This window comes from Elephas maximus, chromosome 8 (genome assembly GCF_024166365.1).
Source record: "Elephas maximus indicus isolate mEleMax1 chromosome 8, mEleMax1 primary haplotype, whole genome shotgun sequence".
Taxonomy (NCBI): domain Eukaryota; kingdom Metazoa; phylum Chordata; class Mammalia; order Proboscidea; family Elephantidae; genus Elephas; species Elephas maximus.
Genome location: NC_064826.1, coordinates 37,752,096 through 37,771,282, shown reverse-complemented (window position 1 = coordinate 37,771,282; position 19,187 = coordinate 37,752,096). Strand labels below are relative to the sequence as shown.

At 38.4% G+C, this 19,187-nt stretch overlaps 1 protein-coding gene across 3 annotated transcripts in view; it reads right to left on the bottom strand.

Annotated features, from left to right (window-relative positions):
* Positions 1-19,187, bottom strand: part of DOCK4 (dedicator of cytokinesis 4) — a 487,078-nt gene that overhangs the window by 225,470 nt on the left and 242,421 nt on the right. For all 3 annotated transcript variants that reach the window (XM_049893613.1, XM_049893614.1, XM_049893615.1), the window contains exon 8: positions 11,731-11,882. In XM_049893613.1, coding sequence (XP_049749570.1) covers positions 11,731-11,882 — 152 coding nt within the window. The remainder of the gene's footprint in view (positions 1-11,730; positions 11,883-19,187) is intronic.

Genomic DNA, 19,187 nt, shown 5'->3' with positions numbered 1-19,187 from the left:
AATACCATACAAAGGGGTGGTAGAGAAACACCACCAACTTAAAATATGTCTCAACTTGATGATGAATAGCATAGAATATCAGCAGAATGTAAGTCATATACCAGAAAACACCTGGGAACTTTGGGTCAAAGGCTTTTCCTCTATCTTCTACCAGACACAACTGATACAAATGACAGAGTCTTTGCCATGCATTTGTCCTCAATGCCCAGATCATTGTCTGGCCCCGTGGAGGACAGCACCGATTGTCTGCTGAATCAATGAACTTCAGTGATTCCACAGGAAAGGTACGAACTCTACAATGCTTAACCAAAATACAAGGTTGGCTCTGGTTAACTTGTCATCAAAAATTGCAAACCAAAAATACTTTGCATGAGATGCTATATATATATATCTGACAATTTTTATTTACTTTTCAGCATGACAGTTTTTGCAAATGATGTACCCCTAGAGACAGGTCTGAGAGCATGGTTCTAATTAACACGGTATGAAACAACTCCATAAACATTTCTGACACACTAAACACCTTGACTTCTCTTATTATTTAGCTCAAGCCCACTGAAGTGGGAAAATAACAGCAAAATTAAGGCATTAATGGCATGATCTTTTAAGGCTTTGCCTCAACAACAATGAAAGACTAGTAAGATTCCTTTAATGGCATCAATCCCCGTCTCCAATCCCCAGCAAAGATCTGACCCTGTGTCAAGCACTCTGCAAGGTGCTGGGAACTTAAAGGTGACTGCGAATGAGTGGCTGGCCTTTTGAGAGGAAAGAGCCTTATCTTCAGAAAAGGAGCTAACAAAAGCCATATCATTAATAATTTCTTTGTCAATGTCGAATCAACATAAATGGAGATGAATGCCAATTAAGTCCTTGCCAAGTGGGTTGCTCCATAAAGGTAATGTGTGACCACAGTTTATCTGGTAGGAAACTCAAGAAGATTAAATTTATCTGGATTTCTTACATAGGCAGCAGCACAGAGCAGAGCATGAAAACAGAGATGACCAGAATTCTGGTAAAAAGGACACCAAGATGGTCATCTTTCAAAACATAGCAACAGGGGTAAAAGAGCCTTCTGGTTGTATTTTAAAATACTGTACTATTTAAATTAAAAGAGAGATGAGGAGCTTGAATAAATGCATAGAGCTAAAAAGAGAAAGCCAGTTCCAAGTCCATTTTGCATGAGTTTTAGATTTTCTCCAACTTTGAGTTTCCAATGTAGTAATCTACAAAAAAAAAAAAAAAAAAAAAGGATGGAACAGAACAACCAGAATGGAAATAATGAGAACGTTCACACATTGTAAAGAACGTAACCAATGTCACTGAACAATTTGTGTAGAAATTATTGAATGGGAATCTAAACTGCTGTGTAAACACTCACCGAAAACACAATATTATTATTTTTTAAAGAAGAAACATAACGACACACACACACAAAAGCATCTCGCTATATAGAATTTAAAATAAAGAATATTCTATACTTTGTTATTATTTGTAAAAAAAGAAAAAAATTACATGGTTCTTACGATGGTACAGAGAAAAAGAGAGGATGGTTCTACCCTGAGTGTTCTCTGCCTGAAAAAAGTGTTTCTTTACTTGTTTTAATTTAGACAATTCTCTGGTTCATTTCTTATTTAAAATCTCTCCCATTAAGGACATCATCACAGCTCTAAGGCAATTATTTTTTATGGGACACAGAACTGTGAACAAAGGGGGAGTAAGCTACAAAACCTGATTAACTCCCAGGTGACAACCATCCCAACTGCCATGCACCTGCTGGAACAATCAAATGATGGAGAGGAGGAGGAGAGTGGAAAGCAGTGGTGCTATGAACAGGAGGCCTAAGGGCAGGTCACTGCAGGTCGCTGACATACAGGCACCCACGGTGAAATCTGTGCCAGCATGTCTAGACACAGCAGGAAACGCTCTGGGTCATACAGAATCGCTGAGATAGCCATCATCCAAGGAGGATCTCTGAATGTGTTGTTCATCTATTTTTGTTCTCAAGCAGAGTTGTTCTCCCTGCACATCTGGCCACTTGGATTCTTTTTTTTTTTTTTTTAACACACATTGGTACTTTGCTTTGAAGGGGTTTGCATTTTGAGTTTGTTTTAAGAGATAAAATTATAAAAGGGTCAGCAGCGGCGGCACTTAACCACTACGCCACCAGGGTTTCCTCTTTTTTTTTTTTGTTTTTTTGTGGGTTTATGCCAACTACCCTTCCACGTTCAAAACAATAAATGTCCCCAATTCATGCAAAAAAAAGTAGATGCTGAACTTGTGTGATCACATTATGATAAATTATAAATGACATCTGAAATGAGAAATTCCAGCACAGTACACAAAAATTAAAAAAAAAAAAATAATAACTCCTCTCAACTGTGTTGTGTGCTACAACACATACACAAAAATGTTAGCACTTTTCCTAGTTTAGGCTGAATAGCTATTCCCTCTGACTGCAGCTATCCTTCTGTAAGTTCCTTAAAAATTTTTCCCAGGAAGTGGGTCTTTTCAAAAGAAGCACGAGTTATTTTACAAAGTTTAATTTCCTTTGAAAAATGTCAGCCTCTGAAGACAACTACTGGAAGTTACAGCTATAATTTCTTTGATTCTCCTTATTGCTGTTAGATTCTCAATCTTTTCCATCTGTGACATTTTCAGTCTCCAATCCCACCACACACTTCTGATCCCTATGTCCTGAGCACCCCTGGCATAAAGCTATCTAACTTGGGAGGCTGGGTTCACTTCCAATTTCAGATGTCTCTCCTGGGTGGGGCCCTCACTGCACTAAACAATTCTATTATTTGTAACTAACTCACTTCCTCTCACATTTCCACTCAGAGTCTGCTTACCAGGCTCTGGCCACCCACTTTCAATCCTAAACTCCCTTTTGTTCTCTCTTGCTCTTCGAGGGTGGCTGGTCTTGTGTTCTGTTTGACTTACAAAAGATCAAGGTGACAAACCCAGTTTCTCTTCACCTCAACGTTTTACCACCATTTCACTGCCCTCACCTCCATTTCTCTCTCATTAATAGAAGTGCCCTTCCTCTTTTTTCCTTCTGCTATTTGCTCCAGGATTCTCCTTTGGATCTCCAGTGGGTACTCACTCCTAAGAACTTCTGTAATGGGTGAACGAATGAAATAGTGAAGGGTTAGGGTAAAATGCCATTCATACATTGTAGGAAGACTTCTTCACTTTTCATGGGGCGAGTCGATACTTAGTCAAGGTTTCTAGGTAGGTGGTCCTTATTCAGAGGCAGGATTTTGTTTAAGCACATAAGGTATTTTCTTTCACAGAATCTTAATTTTCTAAAAGCTATTTTACTTATATGTGAGTTAAAGTTTGTGCCTCAAAAGCAATATCATTAAGAGCCCTGATGGTGCAACTGGTTATACACTCAGCTGCTAACTGAAAGGTTGGTGGTTCAAACCCGCCCAGCAGCTCCACTGAGGAAAGACCTGGCAATCTGCTCCTGAAAAGATTACAAACTAGGAAACCCTATGGGGCAGTTCTATTCTGTAACACACGGGGTCACTATGAGTCAAAACTGACTTGATGGCACCTAACAACAGTAACAACTAAACAGGGTATACAGTACTCAACGTCCTAGACCATTAGGAAAACAGTCCTCAGAAGTTTGACCAAATACATTACCGAAAACATCATTATCAGTTCATACGAATTCTCTTTTATTCTAGGCAGAATAGAATTCAGACCATCTTTTTTTTTTTTTTTTATGGGGCAAGTGGAGACCCTGGTGGCGTAGTGGTTAAGTGCTACAGCTGCTAACCAAAGGGTTGGCAGTTCGAATCCGCCAGGCGCTCCTTGGAAACTATGGGGCAGCCCTACTCTGTCCTACAGAGTCACTACGAGTCAGAATCGACTCGACGGCACTGGATTTGGTTTGGTTTGATATGGGGCAAGTTACTAGACCAGACTAATAAATCAATCTCCTTTAAAGACATTGAAAAATGTTTTCCTCCACTGTTCTTTTGCCCCTATGCAGAAAACATGAATAAATTCTAAGCAGGTAATTCATTCATCATACACACTACATGGTAAAGGATAAACCAAGAACCCGTACACTTATCACCTGGAATCTACAATCATAAAACTTTGTTACGCTTGTTCCACCTATCATTTTTTTTCCTTTTCTGTCTTTTGCTTAAGTATTTTAAAACAAAACACATCCCTGATGTCATTTTACCTATGTAGTTAGTAGGTCTCTCTAAATCTTACATAACTATAATGCCTTATACTTAAAAAATTAACAATAATTCCTTGGACTATATTGTTTCTTAATGAATTTAAGACCAACTGCTACATACCACTTTTGGTTATGTGAAAAGATTTTTCCTGTTTTTTTTTTTAATCATCATCATGGCTAAGATTTAGTGACCAATTGCCAGGTATCAGAAACTACAGTAAGAGATACATGTATTATCTCGTGTAATCCTCAAATAATCCCATGAAAAAGGAATATTATTATCCTTCTCTGGCGGATGAGGAAACAGGCACAGAAACATAAATTAACTTGCCCAAGCCGATGGAGCTACTAACTGGCAAAGTCAGGATTTGAACCTGGGCTGTCTGACTCCAGGGCTTGGCCATTTCCACATTATGTAACGGTGCCTGTGAAAAGTATAGAAAGATTCAACTTGAGGATGGGTAGAAATTCAGATATATTTCTTAGTCCAGCACGGATCCATATTTAAAAAAAAAAAAATCTGTGTCTTACCAATAGTACGTCCTACCTATCTTCTTCTTAAATGACAGAAATGGAATAGCATACCAAAAAGAAAGAAATTTTAGGCAATGTAAAATTTCAATGGAGAGGAAGCATTTCAAAGAAGATGGAGAATTTAACTCTATGATGGTAGAAAACAAAACAAAAACCCCAGCTTCAGAAAAGCATGTGAACATGGCACTGGAAGAAAGTAAACTTTACTTGTATTTAAGTACTAGGATAAAACTTTTTGTATTGAATTACCAGGATAAGACTTTTTCCAGAAGCACTACCATGTTGCTATTTTCTCAAAAAAAAAAAAAAAAAATCCCATGTCAGCAGCTCGCACACATGAGCAGCTGATACTAAACTGAGCGCCAACTGATGGCACTCAGGTCCTATTAAATATATCCTCCAACGAGAATAAAATACAGTAATGGATTAGTCCTGAGACAAATTTACAACCTTAATTAATGAAGCCTTAGAATACATGAGTAAACAAAGTAATGAAAGTTATAAGGCAGGCAGTCAACCAGTGAACTATGTCGTTTTCACTGGTTCATGTAATTCATAGTCTGTTGTAGATTAACTGATACATTATCAACACAGGAAAGCTAAGAATTAATGCACACATCCACTGCTCACAGCCTACGGAAAGCACAAACACTGTGACTATTTCTATTACCATACAGCATGACAGCCAATTTAAAATGCAAGCTAACAGATACAGTGTAACATATACATAATGAATTTTAAATCATTTGGTGCCCTTATATAGCAAAAGCTCATATTTCCAATCCTGTACCTCAGTGTATGTAAATTCACACTCTTCGTTCTCTCCCCTTCTCTGGCTAATTTCTCCACTTGCAATCTTGAGCCTGTTTTCTTGATGTATCTTAATGACCTTGATGAATTAACCATTTTCCCTCTCCCCTAAGTTTAGCCTTTGCCTCGTTGTTGTTGTTGGGTTGCATCAAGTAGATTCTGTCTCATGTGACAGAGCAGAAATGTCCCGTAGGGTTTTCCAGGCTGTAGTCTTTAAGGGGGAAACCCTGGTGGTGTAGTGGTTAAGTGCTACGGCTGCTAACCAAGAGGTCGGCAGTTCGAATCCTCCAGGTACTCCTTGGAAACTCTATCGGGCAGTGCTACTCTGTCCTATAGGGTCGTTTTATGAGTTGGAATCAACTCAATAGCAGTGGGTTTGGCTTTGGTTTTAGTCTTTAAGGGAGCAGGTCATCAGGTCTTTCTCCCACAGAGCCGCAGAATACTGGTTCCTGCTCAGACTGCATGGGTTCAAATACCAGCTCCATCACATACCAGCTGTGTGACCTTGGGCATGTTTTTAATCACTCTGTGCCTCAGTTTCCCCAATGATAAAAATGGGGATATTAATAGTACCCCATAGGTTTGTTACAAGAGTTAAATAAGTTAATATTTTTTAGAGGGCTTAGAACAGTGCCTGGCACGAGACATGCATTATTTAAGTGTTAAATTAGTAAAATAGAACAAAATAAAATTGCAGATGATACCCAGGGAAATGATTCCCTGTCTTTCCCAGCTATACCCTTGTGAGTTGGCAAAACTACAAACTTTCAACCAGATAAAAAGCTCTCTAAAAATATTTTACTCATGTAGCTTAATTTGGCAAACTTCGGCTTGGTTTTGCTTTTGTGAGTAATTTTCCTTTAGAGATAAATCATGTCAAGACTGTACAAAACAAATAAATGAAAGTGAGCTGTGTTGACAGTTTAGTCTAACGTACCTGTAGTTCAGGGGATGCTGGGCTGATGCTGTTATGTAAACAAAGGAGGAAGATAAACTGAAAAAGGGGAATGGGGTAGATGTATATTAACAGGATGCTGCCAAATACACCTGAATCTTCACTCAATATTTATATCAATAGATCTCTACAACATATATCAGAGATCTAAACATTCTCAACTGTCTTCAGGCAGGTTCAGTAATTTTTCTAAGGTGAAATTATAGGCTTTCTAAATATGACCCAGCTTCCATGACAATTTGGTTTAAGTTTTCATTGGAAAATCACACTTCTGACACTAAGGAGATATCATGTGCTTCATAATTCTACCGGAGAATTCCTGGGTGGTGGAAACAGTTAACGTGCTTGACTGCTAACTGTAAGGTTGGAGGTTCAAGTCCACCCAGATGTGACTCAGGAGAAAGGCCTGGCAATCTCTTTCCAAAAAATTCAGCCATTAAAAGCTGTAGAGAGAACAGTTCTGACATTGACTCGATGGCAACTGAGTTTTGTTTTGTTTTAATTTTACTGAATATCTAAAAGATTACTTTCACAAGTTGGTTTCTTTTAAATTTGGCATCCTTGAGTACTTAATTCAAGATTTTGATCATCAGTATGTAGAAAAAGCTGATTCTACTTTGTTATTCGTAAAGTGTTTTGAGAAAGTCTGTTTGAAAAACCTATTTCCATAGCATAGAATATTTCTGAGGCCGAATATTAGTTTCAATAGTATCATTATCAATAATTTATAACAATTTATTATTAACACTATCAATCTTTGAAGCTTTAACCCTGGCCAATAAAATTCTGCTCAAATATGGAAATTTTCAGACAAATACTGAAGCCCATAAGGGGTAATTCTAGAAGAGGCCAAATGGTATAGCGGTTAAAGGGCAGGCTTTGGGGCCAGGCTGCCCAAGTCTATTATCTTCTCTTTGCCTCCTGCCAGTTATATAAGCTTCCAAACAAACCCATTACTGTTGAGTTGATTCCAACTCATAGCGACCCTATAGGACAGTATAGAACTGCCCCATACAGTTTCCAAGGAGCACCTGGTGGATCTGAACTGCTGACCTTTTGGTTGGCAAATGTAGCTCTTAGTCACTACACCACCAGGGTTTCCTATACAAACTTTGGCATGTTAATAACAATATATTTAAAGCACTTAGAACAAAGTCTGGCAGATGGTTAGTGCTCAGTAAATGTTAGCTGTTTGCTTCTTAGAGGAGAAAAGTTTTAAAAGCCTAAATTAATCATCTGCCTTGTGACAAAAATAAACACCTGCTTTTTCTAATCACTCCTATACAGACTTCTCATATGCTGGTCCCACCGCATGTACCTGGACAAGGTAACTGCCTATGATTGGTGGTCTAGACAATGCCACTGAGATTATATTTAGATTATCTCTCTCTCTATCTCTAAAAATAAAAACCAAACCCATCACGGTCCAGTCAATTCCGACTCATAGCGACCCTACAGGACAGAGTAGAACTGCCTCATGGAGTTTCCAAGGAGCACCTGGTGGATTCAAACTGCCAACCTTTTGGTTAGCAGCTGTAGCACTTAATTACTTTGTCACTGGGGTTTCTATATATATATATTTGTAATTACAGCCGTAATGATTCTATTTCCTATTTAACAACAACAGCATTATCTTAACTTTGTCATCTTTTGCTTATTGATTTCCATTGTTTGGAACTAAATTTTGAACTAGCAAAAGAAATAAACCAAATGGCCTGGCATCTTCAACAAATAAATTACAAGGAAGTCGAAAGAGAGAAAAGGAGAGAGAAGCTATAGCTGAAAAGTGACTTAAGAGACATAGCAATATATAGACCTTATGTGACCTTTTCTTTTTAAACATTTTATTGTGCTTTAGGTGAAAGTTTACAGAGCAAATTAGTTTGCCATTCAAAAAATTTACACACAAGTTGTTTCAAGACATTGGTTGTAATCCCTGAATTGTGTCAGCACTCTCCCCCTCCTCCTCCACCCTCGCCCATTCCCTGCCGTATTTGATCTTGATTGGACAATTTGTGAAACTATGAGTCACTGGAGGAAATCTGGGGCCCTGGTGACACAGTGGTTAAGAGCTCAGGCTGCTAACCAAAAGGCCGGCAGCTTGAATCCACCAATCACTCCTTGGAAACCCTGTGAGACAGTTCTACTCGGTTCTATAGAGTTGCTATGAATCAGAATCGACTGGACAGCAAGGGAGCACTAGTGGCACAGTGGTTAAAGCGCTCAACTTTAACCAAACTTCAGCAGGTGAAGCCTATCAGCAACTCCACAAGAAAAATATGTGGCAATCTGTTTCTGTAAAGATTCGCAGCCTTGGAAACCCTCTGTCCTATAGAGTCACTATGAGTCAGAACCAACTCCAGTGGGTTTAGAGGTAGTCTGAATAATGAGTAGATATGGAAATCTGACACTGTTAAGGCGATACTTTCTAGGTGGTAATTTTTTTTTAGAATTCCCTTCTTTTAAAGATATATCCTGAAACATTTACGTTTAAAAATGATATGATGTCATAGGTTTGTCTCAAAATAATCTGTAGGCAAAGAGCAGGATGGGGAATGGATGTGGCCAAAACGAGATCGGCCTTGAGTTGATAATTGTTGAACCTTGTAGTGAATACATACATGTGTGCTCATCACGCTATTTTATTTTTGTGTGTCTAAAATTTTCTAAAATACAAAAAACTATGAAAAGTTGAAGAAATACATACAGATTTTAAGATACCCATACATTCCACACTACATTCACTGTAGGCATAAGAAGAAACAAAACAATGCCTCCAAATCATACCTTATATTTACGATATAAGATATTTGCTAAGAAGATGCAATTCCTTTATAATCATTAGGTATGTCACGTGCAGTGAAGGAAGCAAGAACTGTCACTAGTTTCAAGATGAAGGAAAAGACAGCGGTAAGTGAAGGGGTCAGAGCAGCAGCAATCAGCTGCAAAGATGAGAAGGAAGCCATTCCTAAGGCCTCTTCCCAGGGGATGCTGCCTCTGCCACTTAAACCAAACCTACTCACAGCAAAGGCTGAAAACTCCTTAACGGAACAAGATCTCTCCGCTGCCTGAGACCACATCAAAAAAATAAATCTGAGATTTTTCCAAGCACCTAGTAAGTATATATTTTCATTCTCACTCATTCTTTTGCCAATCACTTGGATGGCAATTGTATGTTTGAGAGGTGAGAGCCAAAGGCCAAACTCAGTGACTAGAAGCAGGAGGGAGGAATTTTTCCCAGGGCTGCCCCAGGTCAGGTGGGTTATGGAAGAGTGGAAGAGAGAGGGAATGGTGAGAGAGAGTGAGTGTGAATGTGACAGAGAGAATAAGAACGGTGACAGTATGTGTGTATGCTGGAAAGACAGAGAATGAGAGTGTACGTGCATGCGTGAAAGAGGCGAATGGTGAGAGAGGAAGTGTGTATATGTGAGAGAGAATGAGAATGGTGAGAGAGGGAGTGTGTGTGTGTGGGAGAGAGATGGTAAACAGACCAAAGGAGGCATCTGTGGTAACCCAAACATATTACAGAACAAGAAAAAGATCCAGCCCCCAGCTTAAACTTGGGAACCACAACGCCCATATTTCGGAGATCCCGCACCCAGTTTATTTTCCTGTTTTTACCAAGTAAATAGAAATAAGGCAGGAGGAACTAAATAAATAGGACATTTCTAAATATGTGAAAAATGTATAACAAGACAAAACTGAGAGACAAGCTAATGCTAATACTAAATGTCACATTCATGCAGTTTAAATATTAGTGGCAAAGGGGAATTTGTATTCCTCTAAAACATTAGCTTAATAGGAACAATCAAAAGAATGACCTCATTTCCTGCTTTTACAGTCCTTATAGTTTGTTAAATATGCTAACAGGACCATATATTATGCAGACAATACTATAAAGATTTTGTTGAACTAAACTAACCATCAGCCAAGCTATCCAAGCCACACTCCAACATGTAAGCAGATAATATCTCTCAACAATCTCACATTCCTAAAGCAAATGCTGAGCTATAACCTGGATCGGTTTTTCAGGCCTTTAACTTCCCTTTTTAGTAGTGTTGATATACTAAGGGGGGAAGGTCTTCTAACCCATCGATTCATTCCCCAACAGTGTATAAAGTAGAAAGCTGCATTACTATTGTTATGTCCACACCTCATAAAATTCTGTCCCCGCTGCTCAAAATCATTGCCTTTTAAATTCTAGGGACACAGTCTACTAGAGAGATAGAAAATCCTCTCACTAGCAGGTAATAACTAACATATAAATTAATTCATTGAAGGTAGTATGCTGTAAGTGCATTAAAAATAAACTTCACAAATATTTCATAGAAAAAGAAGCCTATCTTACCAGAAAAGAAATAACTTCAAAGATTATTCTGTGTTTATATAACAATACATTTGACTTAAGTATTGCTTAAAAATGATCTGCATTTGTTTTAATAAGTGAAGCTTTTTTTTTTTTTTTCTTAAAGTATAGAACGGTTTGGTCACTATGTATGATTTGTGTAATACAACTTTAATTCAAAATTTAAGGAAAATTATTAATTTAAAAAAAGGCATGCTTATCTACAAACAAAAAATTGAAAATATAAAAAAGTTTCAACCTGAGCTGAGATTTTTGGATAACAGCCAAAACACTCACTAAAAGTCTCTAAGTATTAAAAGCTTGTCACAGGGAATCGCAAGCGAAGTTTAAGATCCAGAGAACAAAGAAAAGAAAAAAAACATGCGATAACTATCATTTCACAGCTCTAAAACTTCAGTGGAAAGTTTTTCAAGTATTTCGCAGTCTCTCGGTATCACCTGCTGCAGGCAATGTAAGAATAATGTAATTGTTTGCTGAAAATTTGAAAAATACAATTTGTTAACCTTAACAAACACGCAAACAATCCTGGGACTTAAAATTACTATGTCTTTCTTGCATCATCAAAATATAAAACAACTCAAACAAATAAAAGTGCCTCACTTTCATTTAATAATAATTATCAAGATTCCACAACCCTTCGTAGATTTTTAAAGAACTTTTGTATGTATCATCTCATCTAACCCTCATGGAACTTTCTTGAGGGCAGGCAGCTTAGATACTCACAGAGTTATACAGATGAGAATACTGAGGCTGACAGACTTTAAGTGACTTGTCCAAGGTCAAATATCTTAATGATTGCAAATCACAAATATCCACCATTCCAACCCTGAGAAATTCAAGTCCTGTCTCCATTGCACTCACCTGATTGGTCGGTTCTCTTTACTATCAAAGAGCGAGAAGATGACTTCCAGCTCCTCTCCCAGGTTGGAACACATGAGGCTCTTCATCTGCACGAAGAGGTGATGGCTGCTGGCCTGCACGGGGGTATCTTTCTTCCGATGTCGATGCTCCATCTGAATGAGAAACCCCCCAACAAAGGATGATCAGTTTGGACTGAAGAAAATAATTGAGCCCAACGAACTAGTTATCCATGGTGTGATTGTTATGTCCTATGCAATACTTTCTCTGCTTAGGGATTCAGTGTCTAGTCAGATATTAAGTTCCAACTTTTCTTCCATCTTCTAAAATAAGAAACCATGAAAGGTAGTAGATCACCAAGGACTCCCATTTTACGAAAAATTTTAAACTCTTTATGGTAGGATGATATCAACTCACTGAGCAGACTGAGGCAGCAAGAAGTTCAAAGGATTCTGTTGTTCCCTTAGTAACTCCCAGGATGAGAACAAATTATTAGTCATCTTTTAAAAAATCAGACTAAATTAGACCTAACTGATCATTCCATTGATGTTAGCTGAATACAGCTATGACTTCACATTTCTTAATTAAAAGTGCTTTTAAAATTATACGAAATTGCAAAAATGTGGTAATTTTCTGAGACAGGCTGGGGGAAATGATATCCAACTACTACCTTGGTGTGGAGCTATAGGGAGGCTGACCTAGGAAAACCAGTGAGGTGTCTCAAGGTAGGAGTAGTATTTATGTCCTTCTCTCATTTCTGTCCTCAATATAGCCAGTTCGGGCTGCACTTGGGAAGCAGGATCAGAAGTTTGAGTTCCCACAGTTTGAGGGAGGAAAGGAATCACCTATGATTCCAGAGCTGAGGAGAACATGAGGATGATCACTCATTCAACATATATTTGTTAAATGTCCATGACATGCCCAGCACTGGGAATACAATGATGAGTAAAAACAGAAATGGCCCATATTCCCACGGAGTTTGTATCTACTAAGGGGAGCAGAAGGAGCGCCAGTGGCACAATGGTTAAGCATTCAGCTGCTAACCAAAAGGCTGGTGGTTCAAACCCACTCAGCTGTTCTGATGGAGAAAAGGCCTAGTGATTTGCTCCTATAATGATTACAGCCTAGGAAACCCTATGGAGCAGTTCCAGTCTGTCCTATAGGGTCACTATGAGGAAGAATCAACTCAATCATGCACAACAACAACAAGGGGAGCAGATATCAAGAAAATGGTCATACCAGAATAACTAGATGGTGCCCGGCTACCACCGATCACTGCCCTGACAGGGAACACAACAGAGAATCCTTGATGGAGCAGAATAGCAGGATGCAGACTTCAAATTCTTATAAAAAGACCAGACTTAATGGTCTGAGACTGGAGGGACCCTGATGGTCATGGTCCCTGGACCCTTTGTTAGGCCAAGATAGGAACCATTCCCAAAACCAACTGTATAGAGAGGGTTTTGACTGGATTATAAGACAGACAATGATACTGGTGAGGAGTGAGTTTCTTGGCTCAGGTAGACACTTAAGACTATGTGGGCAACTCCTGTCTGGTGACAAGATGAGAAGGCAGAGGAGGACAGGAGCTGGTTGAATGGACACGGGGAATACAGGGTGGAGAGGAGGAATGTGCTGTCTCATTAGGAGGAGAGCAGCTAGGAGTACATAGCAAGGCGTGTATAACTTTGTGTATGAGAGACTGACTTAATTTGTAAACTTTCACCTAAAGCACAATAAATAAATAAATTTTAAAAAATAAAATGGCCACAAATACAGATGTCAAACTGGAACTGTGATAAATGGAGAGAAAGAACCAGATTGTCATGGGAGTCTGTAATGGGGGATTTGACTTGAGTCTGGGGAGTTAGAGAAGGCTTCCTGCAACAGTGAAACTTTAGTTAGCTAAAGAATGAGCAGGAATTATGAGCTATCTAGGATTGTGTTCTCAAACTACTTGCAGTAAAGGACCAGGGTGTTTTTCTACCTAATCTACTGAAGACTGATACTTAGATAAAATACAAGAAAAATGTCATGACAATGTCAAGTTGCTGTAAAGGCTTATAACCGTTTACTCTCAATTTCTGTACTTGGTCAGTTACAGGCAGTTGACAGTCCAGCAGTTCTTGGACAGCACTGAGTAGCACAGACTTAAGATTTGGGGAGAAGGAAAAACATTTGCAAAGTCCTGTGTATTAACAGCACAGGTGCTAAGAACATGGATGATTACTTCTTTCATAACACAGGCAATTAATGGGTTACGTCTCTTGGAGCACTTGACAATTAAAAAAAAGTAGGGATTTTAACTCCACAGTAATGGAGCCATGTCCTTTGCTGGGAGCTAAAGTACATGGTAATGGTCTAACCCCATTTCTATATTCCACATCTTTTTAAGTATAGCTCTATAACTACTGACTAACTGGCCAACTTTGGAAGGTAAAAAATGCCACCTAAATTTACAGCTGTAAAAACAACAGCATAAAACCACCACAAATTCTTCATATTTTTAATCTAAACTACTTTAAAAGTAAACAGTAAAGAAAAGTCAATAAACCAAACGTATCTATAACCAATGTATTCTCAACAGGTATACTGTACATCTCTCTTCAAAACTGGAGGATAAGTTGTTTTCTTTTTTTTAAAGTGGATCTCAGCATTGTGGTATGTGTTTGCAATGATTACTAAAAAAAAAATCCTAAACCTACCCCCCGCCCATACATACACAAAAAAAGCATAATTCTGGTTTGTTTTTCATGAAGGTTGCTCTATTTTGTGCTTTTAAAAAAAAAAAAACTATGGCAAAAGAAGCATTCTACGTTCATAAAATTATATCTCTTCAACTTGCAAAGCAACTTTTTCTTCTCCCGGAAGTGTTAATTTATTTACTGATTTATTTAAAGTTCAGGGTAACATAGCACAAGCTACTCTGAAGAAATGACTACTATAAGGTTAGAGCTGGAGAAACTGATGCCAAAACCTTCTGAAGAGAACAGACCTCCAGCAGGTGTCTGCTCTGTGCTTTGAACACTGAAGTTCCCAGCACCAGTCACGACAGTCACTAAAAACTAAGGGAAAAGAGCAGCTTCCTTATTTATTCCTCATACAAAAGATCCAACGTATCCAGATCAGTGGTTCACAACCCTGGCTGCACTTTAGAATCACCAAGAGAGCTTTTAAAAAATACTTATGCCCCTTTTCTAGCCCAGAACAATTACATTAGAATTTCTAGGGGGGGCAGGGGTGTAGATATTGGAAGTTTTAAAAGCTCCCCAGGTGATTCGAATGTGCAGTGAGTGTTGAGAATCACTGATGGAGATTATATGCAGAGGTGGAAGTCACAGCAGACGGAAAACTGTATTGTTTCGTCTTTTACATACGTCGTTATTGCTTGGAGCTTTGGGCTTCACTGCTTCCTAGTCATATGCCTGCCTGATTCCGCCCTCTGTACACATGACCTAGGTCCTTCCATCTGCGCACAGCCTGACATTGAAGTCTCACCTCTTCTCTTACCCACAATGGATTTGGACATAAGTAGGTTATGGCTACTCGCTTATCTCTTGGTAATTCACTACTTTGGGGAACTGCTAAAAATCTTTGTGAAACTATTATTGCAATAATAAAATTAAAAAGGCCTGTTCACACTTCAAGAGCTATAATTTAGCAGCTATACCACATAGACAAAAATCCATCTCTGAAATAATTTGTGGTTACAAATATACCTACTAGTTACTCTAAACGTGCTTAGTGTTTCACTAGAGCTTTGATTAGGGAAAGAAACAAACCCATTCCAAAGATTTGTGTAAGTGGTTCAAATTTTCAATCCTCATATAATGCACTCATTACTGGATGAATAGTTTGTACCAGGGTTTCTTAACCTCAGCACCACTGACAATTTCGGCTGGGTATTTCTTTGTTGTAGGAGGGCTGTCCTGGGCATTGCAGGGTGTTTAGCAGCATCCTTGACCTTACCTATGAGATGTCGGTAGCAAACCCCATCCCTGCAGTTGTAACAACTGAAAATGTCTTCAGACACTGTCAAATGCTCCCCGGGGGGCAAAACTGCCTCTGGTTTAGAACCACTAGTCTACACACTAAAGATCACAAAGCAAACAGCTAACACAACCTTATTAAACCATGAAATGTTCCTACATGAATACTCCACAGGCACACATAACCAGAGAATCCAGCTAAAAAGGTTCTCTTTATTTCTAGGATTCAGATCTCGTCTTTGGCACTAAACCAAGCTTTCTGAGCGGACATATGTTAACACTGTGAGATTTAGCACTTTTTGCTGCTTAGATGAACATGATTAGGTGAGAAAGATCTGCTAAGAGGACCATGAAAAACCTAAAGCAGGACATTTTTTTCTAATGATGCAATATGGATTTAGAAAGATGTAAACACTTGTGTTTCAAATATGACACTGAGAAATAGTAGTGACTAAAGTAAGAGTAATTTTTTTTAAAGTAAGAGAAGCAGCAACAATTAATCAGACATGCTCTCTGCTAGGGCATTTCATCTCCATGCTATGGTCCTTCATCCATAAGTGACAATAAATTGCTAAAAAAAAAATTCAGTGATGGTGTCTTCCCACCGTCCCTGGTGAACTCAATATAGTCAGTCACTTTCATGTTGCAGAGAAAAAGCCAAGGGCTATAGTGAATCTCATTATTGTTAAGCCAGTATACCAAAAGAAAGTTGAAAAAGCAGCAGCCTTAAGGAAGAGAACTTGTCCTTGTGGAACTTATAATCATCTGGGCTTTTCTTTGGCTACAGTCTGTACTTCAGAAACAGTAAAATGCAACCACTCTCAAGGAGCAATTTAATTTTCACTGAAAATTATGTTTTATTTTCCCTATTTTTAAAACGAAGACTTTGGACTAGGATTTCAGCTGTAAAATCCTTAACCTTCCTTCCACCCCCTTTCCTTTCCTGGCAATGGCAGACATTGCTAATCAATTATAGCCCAAATGAGATCCCTGAATCTTGTCAATATACCACTCCTGGCAGCCACTATCCACGTCTGAAATACCCACAAAAGATAAAATCAATTTGCCACCCCATATAAGATATTAAAAAAAAAAAACCCAGAGACAAAATTGCATATGTACAAAATTGAACTAGGAAAATGATTATGTATTTGTGGAAGACACTGTTAACTGCTTATCAAATATTTGACATCCTCACTAGATATGGCGATATGACTATTCTATGTTCAAACAATGAAATATAAGTGCAAGTGTTGTGTGGAACTTCTAGGAAGGCTCATTAACGTACTGAATCAGCTGAGAGAAAACATTCTCCTTCTTACTGCCTGAGTGCAGATGCGATGCCTGGAACTCTTGCAATATTGCACTTTGAGGTGTTCTTGACGATCAAAGCCATACACTGCATATAAGTCTCTATCTCTTTTGACACCATGAAATCACATGCAAGACTAGAATTTTCTGCCTCTGGACTTGTATTTTGTGAGAGTGAAATAAACTTCTATTACATCTATGCTTATATTATTTATTTATTTATTTCATTAAACACAGCCAAACCTAATCCTAAGATTTAGCATCAATTATTATTACCACCATACCATCTTGCCTCTCCAATATGAATGAAATAAAGATGACAAAGGAGCAAATATCAACTGAATTCTTAGGGGCTTTGCAAACATTACCAGAGAAAGGTGCCAGGGAAAGGCATTTCTTATTTAATTGTCATAAAAAACATGATAGGTATTATTTCCCCAAGAAATTAAGGCTCAGAGAGATTAAGCAATAGATCTAAGATCACAGAGCTTGACAAAGGAAGAGCTAGAATTTAAATCTAGTTGTTTGGATCCAAAATCCATGGTCTTTTCATTATACCCTAATGACAACAAAAACACTGACTACCCAAGAAAAGGTTTATGCACAGAAAAAAACAACCTGTGATGGTTACGAGGGAGGGGAAGGGTAGAAAGGGAAAATCGCTAACGAAACAGTAGACAAGGTAACTCTGGTGAATGGAAAGACAACACACAATACAGAGGAAGTCAGCACAACTTGACCAAGGCAAAATCATAGACGCTTCCTAGACACATCCAAACACCTGGAGAAAGGAGTTAGTGGAGCTGAAGGCTGGGGACCATGGTCTTGGGAGACATCTAGGTCAAATGGCACAGCATAGATGATAAAGAAAATGTTCTACATCTTACTTTGGTGAGTAGCATCTGAGGTCTTAAAAGCTTGTGAGTGGCCGTCTAAGATAAATCTATTGGACCCATCATATTTGGAGCAAAGGAGAATAAAGAAAATCAAAGACAGAGGAAAATACTAGTCCAAAGGACTGATGGACCACATGAACCACAGTCTCCACCAGCCTGAGTCCAGAAGAACTAGATGGTGCCCTGGATCCTATCACCAACTGCTCTGACAGGGATCACAATAGAGGGTCCCTGACAGAATGGGAGAAAAATATGGAACAAAACTCAAACTCACAAAAAAAGACCAGACTTACTGGTCTCACAGAGACTAAAGACCCCCAAGACTATGGCCCCTGGATACCCAGCTAACTCAGAACTGAAGCCACTCCCGAAGTCTACCTTTCAGCCAGATTAGACAGGCCTATAAAACAAACAATAACATACATGAGGAACATGCTTCTTAGTTCAATCAAGTATAAGAGGCCATACAGGCAACATCTGCCCAAAAGCAAAGACAAGAGAGAAGGCAGGAAGGGACAGGAAAACTGGGTGAGTGGGCACAGAGGAACCAGGGTGGAAAGGGTAAGAATGTCGACACATTGTGGGGATTGCAATTAATGTTACAAAACAATTTGTGTATAAATTTTTGAATCAGAAACTAATTGGCACTGTAAACTTCCACCTAAAACACAATAAAATAAAATTTAAAAAATGCTTACTAAGTATAAAGCAGTGCACAAGATTATTTTGGGAATAATGAAAGAAGTTTGAGACACATTACATACCCCAAAGAAACTTAAAATTGAATGATTAAAAGAAAGTGAGAAATAAAGTATGATGTCCAAAGAATTACATAAGCTAACAACAATAAAGATGTCATAATTTAGGATGTGACTGAGGAAAAAATTATATGTATTATACTTGTCATATAAGAAGCAGTGATGACTTTAATCAGGAATAGTCTTCTTCTGTTCCCTCCTCCAACTGACCTCACTACTCTGTTTAAACAGATATCCTGTTTAGTACTGATATCAGAAAAGGCATGTAGCATGCAAGTAACATCACTCTCAAAAAGCTCAAAGGAAAGGAAAGGAATAATACTCTACAAAAATAGAAATGATTCGAACTGACAGGGTGAGGTATAGATACTCTGAACATATCAGTGATTTTAGGGAAGAATGGAAACCAGGATGAAGAATTGCCGTCACAGTCACACACCAGTCCTGAGGATTTCTTTTCTACAATTTTCAGATACAGATCATCTTCAGATTAAGAATCTCCCTCT